The sequence below is a fragment of the Eutrema salsugineum genome, unplaced genomic scaffold (assembly GCF_000478725.1).
Source record: "Eutrema salsugineum unplaced genomic scaffold, Eutsalg1_0 scaffold_14, whole genome shotgun sequence".
In the NCBI taxonomy this organism is placed as follows: Eukaryota; Viridiplantae; Streptophyta; class Magnoliopsida; order Brassicales; family Brassicaceae; genus Eutrema; species Eutrema salsugineum.
Genome location: NW_006256877.1, coordinates 3651227 through 3675082, shown reverse-complemented (window position 1 = coordinate 3675082; position 23856 = coordinate 3651227). Strand labels below are relative to the sequence as shown.

General features: G+C 36.0%; 6 protein-coding genes across 10 annotated transcripts; 1 reads left to right on the top strand and 5 right to left on the bottom strand.

Moving 5' to 3' along the window:
- Nucleotides 1-293: 293 nt before the first annotated feature.
- On the bottom strand, nt 294-4024 carry LOC18022396 (WAT1-related protein At5g40210). Its single transcript, XM_006405470.2, has 7 exons — nt 3803-4024; nt 3656-3721; nt 3033-3146; nt 1202-1394; nt 958-1119; nt 714-862; nt 294-607 (listed from the first exon to the last, which is right to left on the bottom strand). The coding sequence occupies exons 1-7, from the start codon at nt 3994-3996 to the stop codon at nt 472-474; spliced, it is 1014 nt and encodes a 337-aa protein (XP_006405533.1). The 5' UTR covers nt 3997-4024; the 3' UTR covers nt 294-471.
- A 3659-nt stretch (nt 4025-7683) lies between these two features.
- Nucleotides 7684-10035, bottom strand: LOC18022395 (WAT1-related protein At4g15540). Its single transcript, XM_024158786.1, has 7 exons — nt 9438-10035; nt 9297-9362; nt 9103-9216; nt 8792-9005; nt 8558-8716; nt 8324-8475; nt 7684-8086 (listed from the first exon to the last, which is right to left on the bottom strand). Exons 1-7 carry the CDS (start codon nt 9638-9640, stop codon nt 7942-7944), a joined length of 1053 nt encoding a protein of 350 aa, XP_024014554.1. The 5' UTR covers nt 9641-10035; the 3' UTR covers nt 7684-7941.
- LOC18022394 (WAT1-related protein At5g40230) lies at nt 9698-12517 on the bottom strand. Of its 3 annotated transcripts, XR_002900517.1 has the most exons (8): nt 12250-12517; nt 12111-12176; nt 11927-12040; nt 11324-11573; nt 11087-11245; nt 10863-11014; nt 10247-10669; nt 9698-10175 (listed from the first exon to the last, which is right to left on the bottom strand). XR_002900517.1 is itself a non-coding variant. In XM_006405466.2 (7 exons), the coding sequence occupies exons 1-7, from the start codon at nt 12450-12452 to the stop codon at nt 10525-10527; spliced, it is 1089 nt and encodes a 362-aa protein (XP_006405529.2). In that variant the 5' UTR covers nt 12453-12517; the 3' UTR covers nt 9698-10524. The 3 variants fall into 3 exon arrangements, 2 of the variants coding, with proteins under 2 accessions (XP_006405529.2, XP_024014553.1); XM_006405466.2 differs by having other exon boundaries at nt 9698-10669; XM_024158785.1 differs by having other exon boundaries at nt 9698-10669; nt 11165-11245.
- Nucleotides 12518-12717: 200 nt separating this feature from the next.
- LOC18022393 (WAT1-related protein At5g40230) lies at nt 12718-15246 on the bottom strand. Its single transcript, XM_024158880.1, has 8 exons — nt 15142-15246; nt 14561-14794; nt 14420-14485; nt 14232-14345; nt 13615-13855; nt 13362-13520; nt 13135-13286; nt 12718-13020 (listed from the first exon to the last, which is right to left on the bottom strand). Exons 2-8 carry the CDS (start codon nt 14776-14778, stop codon nt 12864-12866), a joined length of 1107 nt encoding a protein of 368 aa, XP_024014648.1. The 5' UTR covers nt 14779-14794; nt 15142-15246; the 3' UTR covers nt 12718-12863.
- Nucleotides 15247-15359: 113 nt separating this feature from the next.
- LOC18022391 (WAT1-related protein At5g40230) lies at nt 15360-18313 on the bottom strand. Of its 2 annotated transcripts, none has more exons than XM_024158789.1 (8): nt 18169-18313; nt 17265-18016; nt 17124-17189; nt 16944-17057; nt 16368-16617; nt 16134-16292; nt 15899-16050; nt 15360-15652 (listed from the first exon to the last, which is right to left on the bottom strand). In XM_024158789.1, the coding sequence occupies exons 2-8, from the start codon at nt 17480-17482 to the stop codon at nt 15508-15510; spliced, it is 1104 nt and encodes a 367-aa protein (XP_024014557.1). In that variant the 5' UTR covers nt 17483-18016; nt 18169-18313; the 3' UTR covers nt 15360-15507. The 2 variants fall into 2 exon arrangements, with proteins under 2 accessions (XP_024014557.1, XP_006405526.1); XM_006405463.2 differs by having other exon boundaries at nt 17265-17990.
- A 159-nt stretch (nt 18314-18472) lies between these two features.
- LOC18022390 (protein OBERON 4) lies at nt 18473-22971 on the top strand. Of its 2 annotated transcripts, XM_024158788.1 has the most exons (3): nt 18473-18697; nt 19070-22105; nt 22228-22799. In XM_024158788.1, the coding sequence occupies exons 2-3, from the start codon at nt 19096-19098 to the stop codon at nt 22797-22799; spliced, it is 3582 nt and encodes a 1193-aa protein (XP_024014556.1). In that variant the 5' UTR covers nt 18473-18697; nt 19070-19095. The 2 variants fall into 2 exon arrangements, with proteins under 2 accessions (XP_024014556.1, XP_006405525.1); XM_006405462.2 differs by lacking the exon at nt 18473-18697 and having other exon boundaries at nt 19096-22105; nt 22228-22971.
- The last annotated feature ends 885 nt before the right edge of the window (nt 22972-23856 follow it).

Genomic DNA, 23856 nt, shown 5'->3' with positions numbered 1-23856 from the left:
CTACTGTTGAATATACTTTTGCTCCATATGCTTTGGTGGACTATGTGAATATTTAACATGTGAAAAAGAAGAGATATGCATACAAATGTACTCTCTATCGTCAAGAAAAGATAGTTAATATGTTATAATCTTTCTTTGCAATTTAGCAATCTAATCAAGTCTTTTTAGTATGAGTTTTCCAAACCCACGTACACATACGACAAGAGTCACTCTGACAAAACAGCACAAATTAATCGACTTACGAATAAACGGCTAATTCAAAGAACTATAAATTTAGAACCAAATCAGTGATCACCAAACCAAATGGTCAATATTTTTTTGTATACATATTCTTATTTTACAGGACTAATCGAATGCAATATCTAAGGAAAGAAGAAGATAGAAAAATGGAGATAGTAGGAGTATGCTTTGTTGTTTTAGTTAAAAATAATAATCTCTGTTTGTATAAAGAATACATATAGTTATTAGCTTTTAGTTACCCAAGAGAGGGGCTTTATGTGAAGGAGACGACTCTATGGCGGTTACTAATATGTCCACTTTGTCTTCCTTGGCTTTCCCCCACAAGACCATGTAAAATCCTACTGATATCAATATTCCTCCTATCAAACTGTGTATCCAAAACATAACATGAAATTTGAGAGAGGAGATTAGCATAATGAGATTAAAAACATAACGAGAAGACAAATAGAAGCAAAAAAAGTTGTTTGTTATACAGTCCAAGGTAGATCGACTCGCTGAGGAAAATGGTGGTTGATGCGGCTGCGATCAATATAGATAACGGTTTGAACATTGACAAATACACCGGTCCCTTGTGACTCACGGCCCACGTATGTATAATATAGTATCCCGAATTCAAAACCCCCTGTGTATATATCATAAAGGCAAAGAAAAAACGAGTAAATCAACAAACATGTAAAACCAAATAGAGATTATTACACATATTTATGTAAAACTTACCGTTGCTACAACGCTAGTCAAGGTTATGTCAAATCTAATGATCCATGCCTTCGAGTCATCTTTCTCTACCAAAAGACTAACGAATGCACACACAACAAGGATGAAAACATTGTGCACGAGCGTTACAACGACCGCAGATGGATATCGACTCATTGTGTGTGCCTATAAATACCCGAGTTTCACGTTAACATATAATATATTTTATGGATTCTATTTGTATTCTGAAGTCATATAAAGTATGTACCATAACAAGGTAAGATATGGAGACAAGGATGTATTGGAGAGCAAGAAGGCCACCTCCAATCACCCAATCGGAATGTGAAGACATAAGCATTGGACCGTGGTAGAGAGTAACCACAAGTGCACCAATTATAGACACTATTGTTCCCAACACTTTGGCTACACTACTCTCTTTTCTTATAGATATTTTCTCCATTCTACACCAAAAGGTGTAAGTTAATAAACGTTAAAAGTATTCTTATATATATTCATTTTATTTTCTTGTTTTAATGTTAATATTGAAACTGTGAAGGTTAAAGGTACTATGGAGTAATTCAAGAGGTCACATGATCGAGTGGCAGCTGGAACGAATAAATTATTAAAAAGTGGCCCAAGCCTAAAAAGATATTGTACAAACCTTAACCCAGAACTTCTTAGTTATCCAAAAAAAAAAAAAAAACTGTGAAGATTATCAAACTACAAGTGGTCTAGTGACTTCACCGTGTAATTCGTTACGCCTCATACCAACAACATTCAAAACTAAAAGTCAGCTTTAATATCTTATTACAAACTAAGTTGATGAATAAATAGGACTATATTAAAAGTTTAAGATTAATTAGTGGTTAATGTGGCGAAACTTAGAGGGCTATGCGTTGACGTTGAGTCTGGATTTAAAAAAAGCATTTGCTTTCCACACGTTTTCACTTTTCAGTAGTCTTGGAAATATTATCTGGTATCCGGTTTCCAATTCGGTATCCAGTCCTATCCGATCTGCAAAAACTGAATATCCGTGTAGATTGGATTCGGATCCGGATCCAAATATATAGTTAAATTAAGTATTCGGTTATTTTAGATACGGATCCGGATAATAGAAAATTTTGAAATCGGATATCCGTTATCCGTTTGTTAAATATTTATTTATTTTTTGATAATAATTATTTTTGAGTGTGAAGTTTGGATGAGGTAAGAATCGTTTAGAAATCTTTGGACATGCATTCATTTTTTGTTTTAATTATGTTTGAAAATTATTTTTTATATAACTTCTTTACATATGATTGAAATTCATATTATATGATAATTTTCTTTTTCAGATTGTAAGAAAAAAACATGAAAATGGATAACACATAGACATGAAAATAAATTAACTTCTCTATAATTATTTTCTCTTTTGCTATGTAAATTTTTTAATTTTGTGCTATTTGAATGTTTTTATAATTTTTTGCTATTTGTAATTTTTGTTATAATGATACATTTTAATTATCTATGTTATTTCATTATAATTTTAAAAATCAATGAAATCGGATATCCGGTCAGATATCCGTAAATATTTGGTTCAAACCGGATATCCAAAGTTTTCGGATCCAGATTCGATAGTAAAATTAATTATCTGACGGATCCGAATCTGGATTCAGATACCTTGAAAAATTTGGAAATCCGGCTCCGTTCTGGACTTAAAAAATTCATCAACTTAGTTTGTTAATAACAAACTAAGTTGATACTTAAAAAAATGTGTACAATTGTTTTTTAGTGTCAACTTAGTTTGTTATAATTCCCGTGGCTACACATTTGTTAAGTTGTTATAATATTAAAATTAATCTAAGAAACCAAAACAATTCCCGTGGACCCGTAAGTTATGTGGACATATGTGAGACTCAAAAATAATAGAGGATCTAGTTTCTTTTCATCAACAGAAATTTGTTTCTTCTCCTTTTTCCAACTAACACATTAATAACTCCAAGTATACGGTTGGATCCCTTAAAACGCAAGCAATCTTATAAAGTGAAAGCAAATAAAAGTTTTAAGAAGCTAAATATATGATTTCAACTAATCAACTATTTGGGAAACACATTCATTACCGGAAAATAACGGCGAGGATGAAGGTAAACGCAGGATTGACATTGCTCATTGCCGACGATAAAGTAGGCGAGCTGTATTTTATTCCATTGTACCCTGCAATTTGGAATGCACTCCTGTTTTTTTTTTTTTTTGGAAAAATACAAAAATAAAAGTAATTACTGTCATGAACAAAGAAAATGAATTTGAAAATGTTCAGAAAAAAAGAATCTGACTGATTTAGGGTCATGGAAGTGAAGTAAATGAGTTTTTTTTTTTCTAATTCTGTTAAACGGTACTTATAAAACTTCATTTCAAAATGAAAGAAATTTAATCTAATTAGATGTTGCATTAATTAGTATGATGCATTTTATTATTATGATATATTAAAATGATCAAACACTCCCAAAAAAAAAACTTTTTCAAAAATTTACTTATAATAATTATTTGGGGAGTGTTTGATCATTTTCGATAAATCATAATAAAAGAGTGTATATGCAACTCAAAATCACTGAAAACTTTAATAAAAATCTAAATATATATGTAATTCAAGAATCTATGAATAATGTTTTTTTGAAACTTAGGAAGATATATGGATTCATATGTTATTAGTTATATTGTTATCAAGAAAAAAAAAAGTACTTACGTAACTAGACCAAGAAGTCCCATTTTGCAAAGTATTGAAGAAGTCAACGGAGGAAGAGATCTTGATCTGTAGAGATGAAGCTATATCTAAGAGCAAGTTCTTACCAAAATTTTGGAACACAGAGTGGTAAGTAAGAATGAAGAAAACCTGAAGGAGAAGAAGGCAAGAGGAAGAAGAAGAAGAGATCCAAAAGTGTAAGAGTAGACGAGAACCACAAATGGGCTAAGTCCTTTGGAAGTCACTGATTTGACCAGAGTGTTTACTCCGACGTTGGAAAACTCGGTTAACACCATCGCCGTCAAGATCAAGCTGTCTCTGCTGCATATTCTTCCCGGAGCCATTTTCAGTTCTTGGCTTCTTTTATTTTTGTTTGCTCTCTCTCTCTAAATATATATATATATGTGTATAATTTTTGTCTTTTTAATTGTTGGGGTCGTGATGGGAAAAGACCGGTGAAGCATCTCCATCACATAAACATCATGTACTGTATATTTTTTTTTTAGGATTATTATACTAACCTTAGAAAGTATCTATATTATTTGTTTGATGCATTTTTATTTTTTTTACAAAACTAACCTAGCATACTCAAAACACCCTTTTTGCCTTTGTTAAAAAAAATTTAATTACAAAAATGCCATTACTTTTTTAATGCCACGTAGGCAGATTATAGCGCTGAAAATTTGATAAGTCTACCAGGTTTTGACGGTAGACTTATCAAATTTTGGTCAACGCAAAAATTTTGTCGGTAGAGTTATTAGGTCGATGGTAGATTTATTTGAGAGTTGGTAGAGTTTACAAATGTTGGTAGAATTATCTTGGTAGAGTTTTGACGATGAGAAGTAGATTTATTATGTTTCGGTAGATTTGTTGTTATGAATGGTAGACTTGTCAAAGGTGTTGGTAGACTTGTTAAAGAAAGCGTTGACTTTCTCGCAACTTTCTCGGTAGATTTATTGACGATGAAGTAGATTTATTTTCTGAGTTGGTAGACTTATGTCCTTTGGTAGTAGATTTATGTGTCAATACGTGATGGTAGATATATCTGTTTTATGGTAGAGTTATATCTTGTTGGTAGATTTTTCGCTTTTGTGGTAGATTTAAATTCAAGTAAAATTCATTCCAGTGAGTGGTAGATTATTTGTTACATGAAGTAGACTTACAGAATGTTGGTAGATTTATTTGTTTTGTGGTAGATATGTTTGTTTTGTGGTAGATTTAAATTTAAGTAAAATTTATTCCGGTGAGTGGTAGATTATTTGTTACATGAGGTAGACTTACAAAATATTGGTAGATATGTTTGTTTGTTTGGTAGAGTTTATGTAATCTGGTAGAGTTATCGTACGTATGGTAGACTTCTTATAATAACCATGTGGTAGATTAATTAAGTTTGGTATTTACAAAGATAACCTCGATCTGGTAGACATATGAGGTGCTTATGGTAGACTTGTATATATGGTAGAGTTATTTTTCATGCTTGAGGTAGACTTAGTTGTTAATGTTTGGCAGAGATTTGACTTTATGGATTGAAATTACTTTTTTGTCCTAAAAGTATTGTCCTATCTACGAAAAAACCAGAGGTGTGGTAGACTTGTTTTGAAGTGTCGTATGTTAAACAAGTTTCGTACATATGGTAGACTTGTTCCATGGTTATATTTGAGTTGGTTTTGTTACCATTAACGTTTTCTTTGCATGAGTTTGCCAAGATTATGTCGGTTAACTGTGATTCGATCACAGATGATTATTGGTATTTACGATATAGATGCCATAATCAATGGTCAACAATTTTTAACATGAATATTTTTTCTATGATATATATTTTCTCTAAGATAACTTTGCTTTTCATATTAACTTTGAACATATATGTCATATCTGTAATAACCATCTCTTAACTTATGATTTTTTTATTTTTATTTTTGAATATTTGTTACATTTAACTCTATTTACATAAACTCTTACAACATCACAATGTCAAATGATTTTAGTCATGTGTTTTGATTAAAATTTTATTCAGTTATGCTATACATCATAGTGAAAGTAAAGAAATAAATTAAATTGAATAATAACATTACTAGCAAATATGGTAAAAATGTGAAAATGTCTGGGTCAATGTTTTACGACAAATATAATTTGAAAACAACAATATTATCATTTAAAATCTAATTATCATTTTTACAAATTCAAAATACAGATATACCATCAATTTAATAATAAATCTACCATTATTTCAAAACAAATCTACCAAATGCAAATCTACAATTCATAGTAAAACATGTCGGATCGATGCTGGATATCCCATCAAAGATTTGTTCACCATGGCAAACCCCATAATCTGTCAGAGAAAAATAAACAAATACTGTCATTCGTATATAAAATTCAAATATATACGACTGATAAATCTACCATAAATAACTAATAAATCTACCAAACACAAATCATTTTTCAAATAAGTTATCATTAAATGACTAATAAATCTACCAAACCACATCGTTTTACAAATAAGTCTATCATTAGATAACTAATAAATCTACCAAATGACATCGTTTTTACTCTAAAATAATTTTACCATCAAATAACTAATAAATCTACCAAACCATATTTCGTTTTCTAAATATCTACCATCAAATAACTAATAATCTACCAAACTACATATCGTTTTTCAAAAAAAATATACCATCACATATTATGAACTTTACAACAAAAAAATACAATAAATCTACCAAACTACTTATCGTTTTCCAAATATATCTACCAAACTTACCTGAAACAAAAAAAATTAGGGTTGCGGGTTTTACAGAAAAAAACTTACGCCGCCGTCAACCTCCGGGACACCACCATTTCTTCAAAACAACATCTGTCCAGTGCGGTTGTGTGCGATGCGGCGAGAATGCCGCTTAAGAGTCGTGCCAATATTTCCGAGATCTCTAACACCAACAGTAAAACTCCTCCTCCGCCAAACAGAAAGTAGAAGACGAAGGGAAAGAGGAAGACGAAGAAGAAAGAAGAAAAAATAAGAAAAATGAGGATATATGAGAAAAAAAACAAACCTGAACAAGTTTCTGAACGGCGATTGAGGCAAGATCTGTGTAGATCTGTGAAACAAAAGGAAAGCTGTGAAGAGAAAGCTGCGAAAAAAGGGAGGCTGCCAAGTTATGAAGAAGAGCAGCTCCATGGGAGAAAAAAAACGGCGCAGAAGAAAGAGAGAGAGAAGAAGATGAATTAGGGTTTTTTTTTTAGTTTTTGGTTTTTTTTTTTTGCTGTTTTCGTTTTAAAAAATGTTTTTTTTTGTCAAAAAAAATTTCCATTTTTTAAAAAGTTTTTTTCGAAATTAAAGTTTTTTCGAAAAAAAAAAATTTAAAAAAAAAAATCATAATGGCATTTTCGTAATAATATTCAACATCTGGATAAAATGGATTTAAACCAACTTTATAAGGTTAGTCTAGTAAGCCCTTCAATATGTTAGGTTAGGTTTGTCATTTCATTAACCTTAGAGGTTAGTCTGAGGAATTTTCACTTTTTTTTTGTGAATATCTACCAATAACACATGACTAGGTTTCATGGGCATTGTGTTTAATGTTGTTTTTCGAAAACTTATAAGAAGAAACTAAAAATAAAGTAAAATATTTCAAATCTAGAGTAAAAAATTATGATTTGTCAAATGTAATTGGTTTCTCAATAATCAATATTGGTGTTGTAAAGGTAACATTTCTTTTTTATCATATCAATTCCAACTTCCAAGATAGAGGATTAATCAGCGGAAAAAAGTTTGATTCTCATTGTGTAGTATAACTTGAGTTTTACCGGAGAAAATGTTTGGCATCACAGAATTTGAAGCGAACAACTTCTTTTTGTATGTTTTTCTTCTGTTTATTAGTTTGAAACTGAAAGGTTTATGGGTTGTTTCAGAGTTGAGTTCATAAAATTAAACAAAAAAACTTCATGAAAATAATATTTTTTTTTGTTTGTGTTTTTGTATTGAGTATATGTATACGTTTTGTAGATAAACAATAAATTACAAAACTTATAACATGTGACGTAAATAGACATACATATCACAAGATAAATATGGACCATTGTTAAATGGGTACACAATCAATGGGACCACTGATGGGTACACAATCAATGAATGAATCCAACAAACTGAGATAGAACCAAATTCTGGTTTACCTTCTAAATAATACAAGAAGAAACAGAAAATCTTGTATTGTAGATATATATATTTACAGGATGTTGACTAATATGAAGACTATATATACAAAATAATGATTTCACTTGTATCCAACACTTTTTCATGGTAAGGTTTCATCTTCTCTGTTCTGTGAAGGCAACAAAAGTGACTGCTCAGAATCACTTACTATTTTAGTTGCATCTTCTCTTGCTTTGCCCCAAATCACAGTATAAAAGCCAAAGCTCAATATAACTGATCCAATCACACTGCCCACAACACATAGATGCAAGTTTATATATACTAATCTCTAAATATTATTACTCAACAATCTAAAATCTACATAGCTTATTACTGCTACATATTTCAAAGAAATTCATTAGTTCTTGAGTGAAGCATTAAAGATGAAATTAAATATTGCAATGACCTAAAACTAAGCTTTTATCCCTTAAAGTTTCAAGAAAGAGACACTATAGTTGAAACTAAGAAGATGAAAGATATGGTACCTCCCAAGGTGAAGTTCATCGCCGAGGAATATAGCAGCCATGGCGACTGCAATTGCAATAGACAACGGCTTGAACAAGGATACGTAGACCGGACCCTTCAAATGCAGACCCCATGTGTGGATAACTGATCCTAATGATGTATCAAAAAATCCCTGAAACAGAGTGTTGTCTTCTGAGCTTAAGCTAAGATAAGAGTCAGTACTTGAACAGACTTATAAGGGTTTGGTTTCTCACCGAGTATATGACTGCAGCAAGGGAAACTCCTGGTTTAAGCTTCCATGAATTCAAGTCCTTTTCTGCAAATAGACATACTAACGCTGAGATTAGCGTTGCACAGAAGTTGTAGAAGAGGACTACGCTTATTTCTTCAGGGTGAATCTCCATGATCTGAGTCTGAAATCATGTTTATGCGTTACCAACAAAACCAAAATCTCTTTCTCGAATCTGTTTAAGTTTTATGCACACTACCTGAAGAATATACCAGACTGAAAGAAGCAAATATTGTGAAGCGAGAAAAAGGCCTCCAATGATCCAACTTGACTCAAATGAAGTAAAAGATGCAGCAGAAACAAGAAGTTTTGGGCCTTTATAAAGAACAACAACCAGAGCACCGGATATGGATACTATGGTGCCAATGATTTTAGCCTGAGTTGCAGAGCTTCTTAACATTACTTGTTCCATCCTTTACAAGTCACCAAATGAAGCAAAAAAACTTAGATGAATAAGATTGATCTAGTAACAAACAAAACCTTATAGTGACAGAAAGAAAAGAGAAGAACCTGAAGAAGACGGCAAGAACGAAGGTGAAAGCTGGTGTGAGGTTGCTGATAGCTGAAGACAGTGTTGGTGAACTATATTCTATACCTTTACAACCAGCTATCTTCGACGTGAGCCTGTTTTTACCAAGTTACCAAACAAGAAAAGAAAAAACCGAAGAATAATCAAAAATCTCCAAGCAAGAATATATAATTACCCGAGAAGCGTAAGCAAGAAAATCTTGAAGAAGAGAGGAGACTTGGCTGAAGGTAAACTTCTTGACCTGCACATGTAAAAGTAAATTTGATATTCTAGAAAAGCATATACTGAACAAAGAGTAGTTGAGACGATGAAGTACCTTCCAGAGATGAGGGAAAGTGTAAATAGGACAAGTGTAGCAACAGCATAAGAGTAAAAGACAAAGACATAAAAACTTAATCCTCTCAAGGTAGCAGCTTTGAACAGTGTAGATGATCCAACCGTGGTACACTCTACTGCAATCATTGCAGAAAACGGTACAACATCTTGGCTAAAGTACCTCCAAGCCACTGTTTCTCTCATGATAGATTCAGATTCTTCAGAAAGTCTCTGAAGTTAAAATGAGTTCATCACGGATTCATGGTCTTTGTGATTAACTCCAATTACGTTTCTGCTACATTATTTAAGTACGAACCAATACATTTTCAGTGACAACAATATTGGAAAGTAATCATTCAAATACTTCACACCACAAGGATCATATCCAAATATGCTAGGGACCCACGACAAAGAACTTTGCCCCCTATAGCTTTAATACCTTCAAACTTAACCACTCAACCAAAGAAATTTCCAACTTCCATTTGAGCATTCCCTTCCAATGATCAAGACTTATACCAAATTTCATCAGCATCAATGATAACAACCCACCAGCAATCACAAGGATCCATATTCAGAAGGGAATATTGATGGATTATTGGATTTCCTCTTCATCAGTGATTTAACCCAAAAAATCTGCAATCTTCATCAATCCAAAAGTTAGCCCTACCGCTTCAGTAACACCAATCATCACTGACCTTGGATTCCTCCAGCAGCAGAAGATAAACTTGTTCAACGGAGCCTGCAGAAACTAACAAAGGACTTGTTCAATGCTTTTAAGGTAGCACTCTTGACCAGTGTGTTAGATCCTACCATGGCACACTGTCTCTTCTCTTGTCATAGCTTCTGATGTCCATACTTTAAGAAATTCTCGCTAGACAAAATGAGCTCAGAAGCAAGAAAAATGAAGGTAATATGGCAATATCAGTAGTTAAGACAATTTCGTTCTTATTTAGCCCTTCTAATATAACAAGATAAGAGATAGAACAATATATAGGTAGCACGTAAACATTAATGAGGACCATATCTTAATGGCTCCATATTTATTAACCCATTATATTAGAGGGTTCCACTTTGCATCAGTCATATCTTTATGATGAGGCTTCATCTTCAATGGTGTGGGTAAGCAACAAAGGTGACTGCTCAGAACCAGCCACATTTCTGGTTGAATCCTCTCTTGCTTTGCCCCAAATCACAGTGTAGAATCCTAAGCTCAAAATCACTGATCCGATGACACTGCCCACAACACATATATGGGGAAATCTATATTACTGTACATTCAAAAACATATTAAAGTAACTATATATGGAAGCTAAGTGTGATTCCATGGATCTCGTAACTCTTTCAGTTACTTAGAGCTGTATGGTATGTTTATATAAGATCAAATCTGTGGGTGGGCTATAAAGGAAGAAGGTGAAAGATATGTTACCTTCCAAGGTGAAGTGCATCGCCGAGGAATATAGCCTCCATTGCAACGGCAATGACAATAGACAAGGGCTTGAACAAAGATATATAGACTGGACCCTTCAGATGCAGACCCCATGTGTGTATAACTGAGCCCAATGTTGACACTAAGCCTCCCTGAAACAGAGTATAATTTTTTTTGAGCTTTAAGTATAGTCATTACTTCAACATATAAGCTTTGATTCTCACTGTGTACATCACTGAAGCGAGGGAGACACTTGGTTTAAGCAGAAATGAAGTCAAGTCTTTTTCTGCAAGTAGACATACTGGTGCTGAGATTAGTGTTGCGCATAAGCTGTACAAGAAGACTACTGTTATTTCTTCAGGGTATACCGCCATCACCTGAGTCTGAAATCAGTATAGAGCTGCCACATTCAGCAAGGCTTTTATGTATCACCAACAAATCCATAGTCTTTTTTTTCATACCTGAAGAATATACCAAACTGAAATAAGAAGATACTGTGAAGCAACCAAAAGCCCTCCGAGTATCCAACTTGAATCAGATAAAGTCAAATGCTGGTAAAGCGAGATGGTAGATGATGAAGGTGTGATAGATGCAGCAGCTAGAACTTTTGGGCCTTTATAAAGAACAATAACCAGAGCACCAGATATAGATACTATTGTACCAATGAGTTTAGCTTGAGTCGCAGAGCTCCTTAACACTACTTGTTCAATCCTTAACAAGTCACCAAATGAAACAGAATCAGTTCAGAGTTAAATGATTGGATGATAGTAACAAACACACCTCAAGTCCATTCAATATCTATTAGAAAGAAATGGCAAGATTGTGCTTGTACTATGTGGCTGTGACCTTTTCCGTTTGTTATGGTTTTGATTGGTACCAAACTACTTACTCACAGACCAAAAGAAGTAGAGACTGTGATCTCAAAACATATCTTGGTCATTCCACAGAATCAAAAGGCTTGAGATTTTGTACTGTTAAAGAAATGTCGAATCGCCACCCCATTGTTTAATTAAGCAGTCTCGGTTACTTTCCCTAAACAGAATCGAAAGAGAAGGAGGTGGAACCTGAAGATAACGGCGAGCGTGAAAGTGAAAGCTGGCGTGAGGGTACCAATAGCAGTGGCTAGAGTAGGAGAACTATATTCTACTCCTTTGCAACCAGCTAGCATCGACATGAACCTGTTTCCTCCAAGTTAAAAAACCGAAAAAGAAAAATCTTGAAGTAACTCTAGGAGTATATGATAATTACCCGAGAAGCGCAAGCAAGAAAATCTTGAAAAAGACATGAGATTTTGGTGAAGGTAATCTTCTTGACCTGCACATGTACAAATGTGCTCACATTCTTGAAACGTCTATAAACATAGAGTAGTTGAAGGAGATCAAATTACCTTCCGAAGATGAGGGAAAGTGGAAGAAGGACAAGTGTAGCAACAACGTAAACGTAGAGGACAAAGACATAGAAACTCAATCCTCTCAATGTCGCAGCCTTGAACAGTGTGGTCGAACCAACCGTGACACACTCCACAGCGATCATTGCAGCAAATGGCACAACATCTCTGTTAAAGTACCTCCACGCCATTGTTTCTCTCATGGTATCTAGATTTGATTCTCATTATTTCTTTGAAGGTAACAGTGAGTTTAGAAGCAAGCCATGGTCTTAGTGACGACAAAAGGGAAAATTCCCCAACGTGACTTAATACTTACACCACAAATATCATATCCCAATATTCTAGGGACCCACCACTATGAACTTTTTTAATCAATCAATTCATTACAACAATCTTCTCCAGTGAGTAAGACTTTCAAAATCATAATGATTCAAACTTAGTTTCAAAATCATTGTGTGAATCCGAGGGAAAAAAAATCATTCTTATTTAACCTTGAATTACTACAGAATGAAATAGAACAGGATTGTATGTAAAACATATCTATACATTTAACATTAATAGAGAGCGTCATAATCTCCTAATTGCTCCATATAAATAGAAGTATTCCACTTGCATCAGTCACGTATTAATGATGAGGCTTCACCTTCTCCCATGTGTGTAAGCAACAAAGGTGACTGATCAGAACCAGCCACAGTTTTGTTTGAATCCTCTCTTGCTTTGCCCCAAATCACAGTGTAGAATCCAAAACTCAATATCAATGATCCGATGACACTGCCCAAAACACACATCCAGAGGCATATTACACTTAAGACAGATATATTAGCAATTACACAGAGGCATTTGAAGGAAATATGGAAGCAAGTGTGGCTTGTGAAGATATGTTACCTCCCCAAGTGAAGTGGATCGCCCAGGAACATAGCACCCATGATGACCGCAATAACAATAGACAAGGGCTTGAACAAGGATATATACACTGGACCCTTGAGATGGAGACCCCATGTGTGTATAACTGAGCCCAATGCTGAAACTAACCCACCCTGAAACAGAACGTTCAATATTGAGCTTAACTTATAGTCAGTGCTTGAGGCAACACATAAGGTTTTGAGTCTCACCGAGTACATGACTGCAGCGAGGGAGATATCCGGTTTAAGCAGAAAAGAAGTCAAGTCTTTTTCCGCAAATAGACATACAGGTGCTGAGATTAGCATTGCAAATAAGTTATATAAGAATATCACATTTATTTCTTCAGGGTATACTTCCATGATCCGAGTCTGAAATTGTTTATGAGCTACCGAATTTAGCAAGAGTTTTATGTGTCACCTACAAATCCAAAAGTCTTTTTTTTTTTCATGAACTGTTATGTACCTGAAGAACCAACCAGATTGAAACAAGCAAATACTGTGCAGCAACTAATATGCCTCCAATTATCCAACTTGACTCAGAGAAAGTCAAATGCTGGTAAAGCGATATGGTAGATGATGAAGAGGCAGCAGGTAGAACTTTTGGGCCTTTATAAAGAACAATAACCAGAGCACCTGATATAGATACTATGGTGCCAATGATTTTAGCCTGAGTCGCAGAGCTCCTTAACACTACTTTCTCCATCCTTTACAAGTCACCAAATGAGGCAGAATCAGTTATAGTTAAATGAATAAATGATAGTAACATAAAAACCTCAAATCCATTCAATTTCTCTAAGAGGAAATGAAGGTGCAACATTCGTTTATTCAACCACAAGGTTGTGCTTGTACTAGTGGCTGTGACCTTTTCCGTGTGCTTTGGTTTTGATTGGAACCGAACAGTTACCGATATATACTCACTGACCAGAAAAAAATAAAGAGTGTGGACCACAAAATCAAATCTTGTTCATTCCAAAAGAGCAAAAGACTTGAGATTAGATACGGTTTACAAGTGTGGGAATCACCCCAGCATAGTGTGGAATCTTGCTAGATTACTTTCCGAAAACAGAATCGAATGAGAACCTGAAGACAATGGCGAGCGTGAATGTGAAAGCTGGCGTGAGGTTGCTGATAGCAGAGGCAAGAGTAGGAGAACTATATTCTATTCCTTTGGAGCCAGCTATCAGTGACATGAACCTGTTCCCTCCAAGTTAAGAAAAAAAAAAACGGAAATGCTCATAAGGCCATAACTGTAGAGGTATATAATTTACCCGAGAAGCGCAAGCAAGAAAATCTTGAAGAAGACAGGAGATTTGGCTGAAGGTAATCTTCTTGACCTGCACATGTAAAATATGATCACATTCTTGAAAAGTTTATACTGGTAATAAAGAGTAGTTTAGGAGATCAAGTACCTTCCAAAAATGAGGGAAAGTGGAAGAAGAACAAGTGTAGCAAAAACATAAGTGTAGAAGACAAAGACATAAAAGCTCAGTCCTCTTAAGGTCGCAGCCTTGAACAGTGTGTTAGATCCAACAGTGACACACTCCACCGCGACCATTGCTATGAACGGCACAACATCTCTGTAAAAGTATCTCCATGCCACTGTCTTTTCACCTGCTCCTCTTGTCATAGATCTGATGTTTAGACTTTCACAAAATCTCAGAAGTCAATGTCACTTCATAAGCAAATCATAGTTATTAATCCCCACCACGTTTTCTAAATGATAAATTATTTTATTTAGATAAATATTACCAACTTGACTAATACTTAACACCATACAACTAAAATATTTATGATGAAGGGTCCCACTACAAGGAGCTTTTTCCTCTTCTCTTCAAAGAAGACATAGCACTTAATCCTCTAGCTGAAGAATTTCCCAACTTCCATTTGAGCATTCATAAGCAAGGCCACAAATACAATGACAATATTTCTTACATATTCATAAGACTTTGTGAATTCATAGTGGGAAAAGAGTAGATAAGCTTCTAAGTACCTTCTAAAGATGAGGGAAAGTGGAAGAAGGACTAGTAGCCATTGCAGCGAATCTGCAAAGCATCCACGCTTGTCTCGTCCTTTGCTTGTCTCTTCCTTAACTTGTCTTGACATAGATCTGATGTCTAGACTCTGAGAAATTCTCTCAAGACAAAATGAGCTTAGAAGCAAGCATAGGGAAGGTAATTTCGAAATATTAGTCACTTTGCCAATTGCTCAATAAAAACATTCTTATTTAACTCTTGAAATAATACAAGACACAGAAACAGAAAAATAGTATACATAAACATCAATGGGGGCCATCTCTTAATGGCACCATATTTACAAATGAAAAATATAGAAGTAGTCCACTTGCATCAGTCACGTATCAATGATCAGCTTCATCTTCTATGTTGTGTGTAAGCAACAAAGGTGACTGCTCAGAACCAGCCACAGTTTTGGATGAAGCCTCTCTTGCTTTGCCCCAAATCACAGTGTAGAATCCTAAGCTCAAGATCACTGATCCGATGACACTGCTCACAACACATATATGCGAGATTTATATCGGTTAATATTGTCTCCAAAGGCTTACCAAGTTACCATGATTTATATACATGAAGAAACTATATGAGGAGGCTAAGAGTGACTTGTGATGAGTTAGATTGCATGGATAGATACATGAAACTAATTTTGGTGTTATGATTGGATCTCAGTGAAGAGACAGTATAGATAAAATCATCTGAATGTACTATTAAAGAAGACTGTAAAAGATATAATACCTCCCAAGGTAAAATGTATCGCCGAGGAACATAGCACCCATGATAACTGCAATGACAATAGACAATGGCTTGAACAAGGATATATAGACTGGACCCTTCAGATGCAGACCCCATGTGTGTATAACTATGCCAAATGATGAAAGTAAGCCTCCCTGAAAAAGAATGTTGATTTCTGAGCTTAAAAGATAGTCACTTCTTGATGCTTGAAGAGCAACATATAAGATTTGATTCTCACCGAGTACAAGACTGCAGCAAGGGAGACATCCGGTTTAAGCAGAAAATATGTCCAGTCTTTTTCGGCAAATAGACATACTGGTAAGTAGATTAGTGTTGCGCATAAGTTGTACAAGAATACTACTGTTATTTCTTCAGGGTATACCTCCATGACCTGAGTCTGAAATCATATAGAGCTGCAAAATTTAGCAAGAGTTATATGTGTCAACGACAAATCCAAAGTCTTTTCTCATACCTGAAGAATATACCAGACTGATATAAGAAAATACTGTGAAGCAAGCAAAAGCCCTCCGATTATCCAACTTGAATCAAACGAAGTCAAATGATGGTCAAGCGAAATGGTAGATGATGAAGATGTAAAAGATGCAGCAGCAAGAACTTTTGGGCCTTTATATAACACAACAACCAGAGCACCAGATATAGATACTATGGTGCCAATGATTTTGGCCTGACTCGTAAAGCTCCTTAACACTACTTGTTCCATCCTTCACAAGTCACCCAAGGAAGTAAGAACTGATTAGAGTTAAATGATTAGATGATAATAACAAACAAACCTCAAAACCATTCAACCACAAGGTTGTGCTTGTACAAGTGGCTGTGATCTTTTCCATGTGTTTTAGTTTTTGATTAGTACCGAACTGTTTTCGTGTGTAAACTACTTACTCACTGACCAGAAGAAGTAAATGTTAGGATGTTAAAAACTTATCTTGGTCAGTCCACAAAGGCAAAAAGCTTGAGAGATTTTACAGAGTTAATTCAGCTGTCTAGATTACTTTACCGAAACAGAGTCAAAAAGAGAAAGAGTTGTAACCTGAAGATAACGGCGAGCATGAAGGTAAAAGCTGGCGTGAGGGTGCCAATAGCAGAGGAAAGAGTAGGAGAACTAAATTCTATTCCTTTACAGCCAGATATTGACGACATCAACCTGTTTCATCCAAGTTTAAGAAACAGAAATGCTTATAAGACCATAACTCTAAGAGTATATAATTACCCGACAAGCGTAAGTAAGAAAATCTTGAAGAAGACAGGAGATTTGGCTGACGGTAATCTTTTTGACCTGCACAATGTAAAATAACTTCATATCCTTTGAAAAGTATATACAAGGCAAGACTAGTTGAAGGAAATCAAGTACCTTCCAAAGATGAGGGAAAGTGGAAGAAGGACAAGTGTAGCAACAGCATAAGAGTAGAAGACAAAGACATAGAAGCTCAATCCTCTCAAGGTCGCAGCCTTGAAAAGTGTGTTAGATCCAACCGCGACACACTCCACTGCGACCATCACAGCAAATGGCACAGCATCTCTGCAAAAGAATCTCCATGCCTCTGTCTCTTCTTCTGCTCCTCTTGCCATAGGACCTGATGTCTAGACTTTTCAAAATCTCTCAGAAGTCAAAGTGAGTTCATAGGTAATCATAGTGGTTAATCCCACCACGTTTGCTAATACATTGTTTTATTTAGATAAATACTCCAACTTGCTAATATATTATTTATTTTATATAAATATTCCAACTTGACCAATACTTTAAACCTAAGCAAGGAAAGTGAACGCATTGCCCAGGTGATAGAAAAATGAAAAACAAATATTTATTATAGAGTCAAATATATATCATTCTTAATTAACCTCAAACAGATACACATAAACAAAGACCATCTTCTAAAGGAGTCATATTTATAAATTAATAATACAAGGATTTAACTTGCATCAATCTTATCTTAGTGAAAAGGCTTCATCTTCTATGATGTGTGTAAGTAGCAAAGGTGACTGCTCGGAACCAGCTACACTTTTGGTTACATCCTCTCTTGCTTTTCCCCAAATCACAGTGTAGAATCCAAAGCACAATATCATTGATCCAATGACACTGCCGATAACAAATATACGCAAAACCTATATTCGTTATAATTAGTTATTATTCATTCCACAAAAGCAAAAGGAATGAGATTATGTATGATTAGTTAATTTGGAACCATCGCGTATTTTCATTGTCCAGGCTCCCGACCAATCTCGCAAAACAGAATCGAAAGAGATAGAGGTGGAACCTGAAGATAACGGCTAGGGTGAATGTGAAAGGTGGTGTGAGATTGCTGATAGTAGAGGCAAGAGTAGGAGAACTATATTTCTTCATGATAAGAGAGATTCTGTATACTATCTGGTTCCTTGGACCTGCAACCATTGCAATGATGCTTTACCAGCGTCGTGCTTTAATAGATTTCATTTTTTTTAGAAGTAGGTCTTTTGTGTTGTCCCACATCGACAAACTTGGATAATTGAGAAGGGGAAGCTGCACTATAAATAAGAGTCCTCATCTCCCAAGGATTCTTATTCTAGTCAATCCATATTAAGAGCGCGGTCCACTTCAGTTGGGCCAGTTATTGGGCTCCAATAGTATTAATAAGTTTCCGATTTAAATAAGTCTCACCGAAATTTTAAAAGTATCGGTATAAGGTGGATAATCGACTAAGCTGAACGCCGACCACCTAGCCTAAAATTGCGGCGGCTTGCCCTCGATCCGTGCCTAGTCGCCTAATCGGCTGATTAATCGTCTAACTGGCGATTTTTTGAACACAGGTACTATTAGTACTATTAAGTAAATCACAGCACTACAAAAAAAAAATTGAAATAATAAATAGCACTATATAGCAAAAAAGATGTTAAAAAGGAAATAGCAGAAAATAAAGAAAATCTGGTCAATGCCTGAAATTTTTACATCCGCCATGGCCCCACTACCTAAATAAGATTTTTGATAATTCGATGGTTTAGTTTCGAATTTTCGTGGTTTCTGATTACCAAACTCGTTATTTTACTTTGGGTATCTCCAGGTACTCTCTTATTCCTTTCTCCTCTTGTACGTTTTATCCGATTACCTCTTTATTTCCCAATTTTCAAAAAAAAAAAAGTAGCTTGCTCTCTTCGCTGGATTCTTACGATTTCATATCGCAGCGTATTCTAAATCGCAATTTTAAAAGATGAAACGACCAAGATCCAGCAGCGATGACCTTGATTCCTACAATGATAAGAATATTGATGGAGAACCTCTAAACTCCAACCGTCCCGCCTCTTCCTCCCATCGAGGTTTCTTCCACAAGTCCTCCAATCGCAGAGGACCCATATCCCCTACCAGATATGACCGTGACCGCCAGCCTTTTTTATCCGGTGACGATGCTAGTTTCTCCAGGGGTTTTTCCCGTAGGCAATCCAGTCGTGACTTTAATAATAATCGAAGGAAAGAGCCTGATGTCCGGTACAGGGAGGAAAGGCTCCATCGATCTGAGAGTGCTTGTTTCTCAAGGAGGGATTTTCCAAAAGGATTCCGTTCCGAGAGGGAGAGGCCTAAAAGGGAAGCTAGCGTTTCTTCATGGAGGAGGTTTGGTGGTTCAGGGAATGAATTTGGCAGGGATGATCGAGACAGAGAAAGGGGAGGGCTTTCTTTGAGATTAAGGGATGGAGAGAGGGAAAGGAGTGTCAAGTCCCCTACTTGGTCCAGAGGCTCTGGTAACGAGCAATCGAAATTGAAAATGGATTCGAGAAATTCCAAGTCCAGATCCAAATCTTTGGCTTCTCCCACTTGGTCCAAAGATTCCGGGAGTGAGCAGTCGAAGAGTGTTGGAAATGTTGTGAAGAATAGCGAGGACGAAGTGCAGGGTAAGAGCAGTAGAAGCAGTAGCAGCGAGATGGAGGAAGGAGAGCTTGAGCCTGAGCCCCAACTAGAGGCCGCATCTGAGGCTGCTCATACAACACATGACTGTGAAGACAAGAAGAACGAAAAAATTGATAGTAGTTTCCAAGACACTAAAAGAAACGGTGAGTTTAATGATAAATTAAAAAAAGCTGAAATTGAAGTTAACAAGGAAGTCAGACATGTTGGTGGTGATAGGGAAACGAAAACGGCTGAGAATATGATGGATAGAAAAAGAGTTGAAAAGGGAGAAAAAGTGTCTGAGCATGTGATTGAGAGCATGCCTACTTCTCAAAACAACGTGAATGATACAATTGTGGCTAATGAACACGAGCTTAGAGATGACAGGAACACTTCTGTTGTCAATGCGATTACAGATATGGTCGATGATAAAGGCGACAAGGGAGAGGAATACAAGGTGAACCATGAAGTGAAGTTGGGAGAAAGTCTTTTTCCAGCTGTTCCTGAACGGTTTCAGTCAGAAGAGCTTAAGCGAGTTAAGGGTACTGATGGTGATGCCAACAAAGCAGAAGTTGAAGCCCCTGTATTTTTTGAGGAAAATGCTCTAGGAAATAAATTGCCTGCTAAATACATTAGCATTATATCAGATAGTTCCATCCACAAATGCGAGGATAAGGGCAAACATTTGGATGTCCCATCTGCTAAGTTACATGAAAATGTTGTCTTGTCTGAAGGAAAATCTGAGGATCTTACTGACAGGGATAAAGATGAAGATGATAACTTCGGAGAATCAAGTATTAGAGGGTTTGAACTGTTTTCTAGTTCTCTGGTTAGTAAAACAAATAAAACTGAGCAGCCGGGTGTCAATAAGCCAAAGGATGAGAAGTTGTTGTTGGAGCCACTGGATCTATCACTTAGCCTACCAGATGTATTGTTGCCAATTGGTGGCCAGGATACTAGTCAGCCTCTGGGTTCACCAGCTCGTTCTGGAAGTGTTCGCTCTTTGACTGGCACGTTTTGTACCAATTCTGACAGCTTCACCATGTCTATGTCCTTTTCAGGTTCCCGTTCGATTAATCATAATCCAAGCTGTTCATTGAATCAAAATATTGGAGATAATGAGCAGTCAGTTCATAGTCGGCCTATATTTCAGGGTATAGATTGGCAGGCTCTGTCTCATAACAATTCAAGGTACAACGAGAATACAGTCTATCAAAGGCTGATGGAAAATGGAAATGGTTCAGTTCACCCTCAAGCAATGAAAGGTGTTTTAAGTATGGGTCAGGGTGATGAAGAGCAGCTTAAATTGACCGATGGGGGCTCTAAAGCAGCAATTAGGCTTGAAAAACAATTGAGTTTCCAGAAAAGTATTGATGTTAAATCAGCATGTCCAAGAACGAGCTCTCTTGAAAATGATTCAAAGTTTCATGTTGAGAAGAAGAAAGCGAAGGATTTTTTCGGTGGTAGCATCTCTTGGATAAGTGGTCAGGAAGCTAGTGGGGATGATTCTGTTGAGACGGTCATAAAATACATTCTCTCTGATTCTATGGATGTGATGACCAAGAGATTTCATGAGATGCCCTCTGGATACATCACTAGCCTGAAGGAAAACATACGTCAGATAATGCTGAACATGGATAAAAATGTAAAACTTAGTGCTTTTCAAGATTCTCTGCAGCACAGGACTGATATAACACTGGAATTGCTTACAAAATCTCATCGTGCTCAGTTGGAGATCTTGGTCGCACTAAAAACTGGATGTTCTGATTTCCTTCAGCTGGACAACAGCAACATCTCTTCTACCCATCTAGCTGAGATATACATGAACATGAGATGCAAAAATCTTTCTTGTAGGGTTCTTGTGCCTGTGGATGAATGCGATTGCAGGGTTTGTTCAAGGAATGATGGATTTTGTAGTGCCTGCATGTGTCTTGTGTGCTCAAATTTTGATATGGCATCAAACACATGTAGCTGGGTTGGGTGTGATGTGTGTCTTCACTGGTGCCACACGGATTGTGCGATACGAGAATCTTACGTCCGGAATGGGATCAATGCTTCTGGTGCTCCAAGAATGACTGAAATGCAATTTCACTGTGTCGCTTGTGACCATCCCTCGGAGATGTTTGGCTTTGTCAAAGAAGTGTTTCTGAATTTTGCCAGAGAATGGAAATTCGAGCGTTTCTGTAAGGAACTGGAATATGTCAGTAAGATATTTTCATCTAGCAAAGACTTTAAAGGGAAACAGCTGAGACAAACTGCTGATGCGATCCTGGCAAGGTTGAAGAGTAAATCGATAGGCCATCCTGAAGCTTGCAATCGGATATTGGGTTTCATTTCAGGTGCGCATAATTGTTTGAATTGTGAACCATACCTGTTTTTTTTTTTTTCTTTTTATATAGCTATTGTAAAAAATGGTCATTGCTGATCATTACTAGTTCAATACTTTGCTTGGTGATGGTAGACTGTGATTCCTCCTCAACTCCTGGTGAAACTTGTGCACCGTTCAGATACGAACAGCCAAAACCCAGACATGATAGGGGAAGCCCTAGTCAAGACACAGCGTGGCTGAGGTCGGTGTGCTCAGATAAACCAGACCATCAGCTCAAAAGGTCAGCAAGTGTAGTTGGTGTGTTCCACAGAGAGAGACAAAGAGAAATATGTGGATTTGAGACGGGAATGATAAGAGGATCATCTCCAAAAGAACCTCGTTTCGAAGAACTAGAAAGCATCGTGAGAATGAAACAAGCAGAGGCAGAGATGTTCCAAGGGCGGGCAGATGATGCAAGAAGAGAGGCAGATGGGCTGAAACGTATAGCAGTAGCGAAGAATGAGAAGATAGAAGAGGAGTACAAGAGGAGAATTGGGAAGCTGAGTGTGGACGAGACAAAGGAGAGAAGGAGGAGGATGCACGAGGAGCTGGAGGCAATGGAGAGAGGGGAGAGAGAGTTCTATGAAATGAGGATGAGAATGGAGGAAGAGATGGGAAGGCTTCTCACCAAAATGGAAGTGATGAAGCAGAGTTTGGCCTTGTAATATTTGTAGTTGTTTGTAGTAGTAATGTTGACACAAACTGGCACACCCTCCTCCTTCTCCTCGTATGTAATCTAAAGATTGGAATGTAACGTCCTTTCTTTTCGAGAACATCAATATTTTAGTAGCAACCTGTACAACTCTTGCCATTTTAGATTATGAGATTATGAATATGCTACAACAAGCTGACCAAAAAGCTATAACTGATTGAGAGTCATCTTGAAGATTGTTTTCAGTTTAACAATGAACGCCAGAGATAAAATGTCTAGCAGTAGAAGCCACTGCGCTTGCTTGTTCATAATCCAGCAGGGTTCAGTTAAAGATAAGAGGTAAAGCTCTTTTTCACAGTTAGTCATAAAATTGTGATGCTTAATGGTGGAGCTCTGGAGCTTATGTAAAGATTTCAGCATGTTAATAAAGTGAAAACTAATTCTTGTCGACCTGCCTGGCTCAGAAAGTAGACAAATTTGGAGCAGAAGGTAGGGTTCTAAGACGATCAACTAGGATCAGGATTTTCAATTTTGGCATTTCCTTCTTCTTCTATGTTCTTGAAATCTCTTATGTCCAATTCTCACTGTCAGTAAAACGAATGCTATCACTAAGTTTTCAAGTAAAAAGTGATTAAAGGCAAAAGCATTACCAAAAAAGATGGACTTGTATTCAGCTCAAATACATGTGAATAAGAAAATGGTAGATTAATAGTAAGCATTTATATCCGCATATATATGCAGATTTATAATTATTTTTTTATAACCCGTAAAAATAAAATAAAAATAAAATATAGAAAACAAAATGAAATTACCCGTAAAAATATGTAACACAAAATTAAAATCATTTTCTACTAACCTGATAAACAATTTTCTTAAATAAAAAAAAACATATTATAGATTATAGTTTATGTTTTTTGTATTTTGTAGTTTCTGTTTCTATTTTAGTTGTTTTCGTTTATAGAAAACAACACTGGATTTTGTTTTTTTAAAAACTTATTTTAGGCTACAAAGCAGAGAGCCAAAAATTCTTAAAGATTTCATCACTTTTATCTACAACATAGTTGGCATAT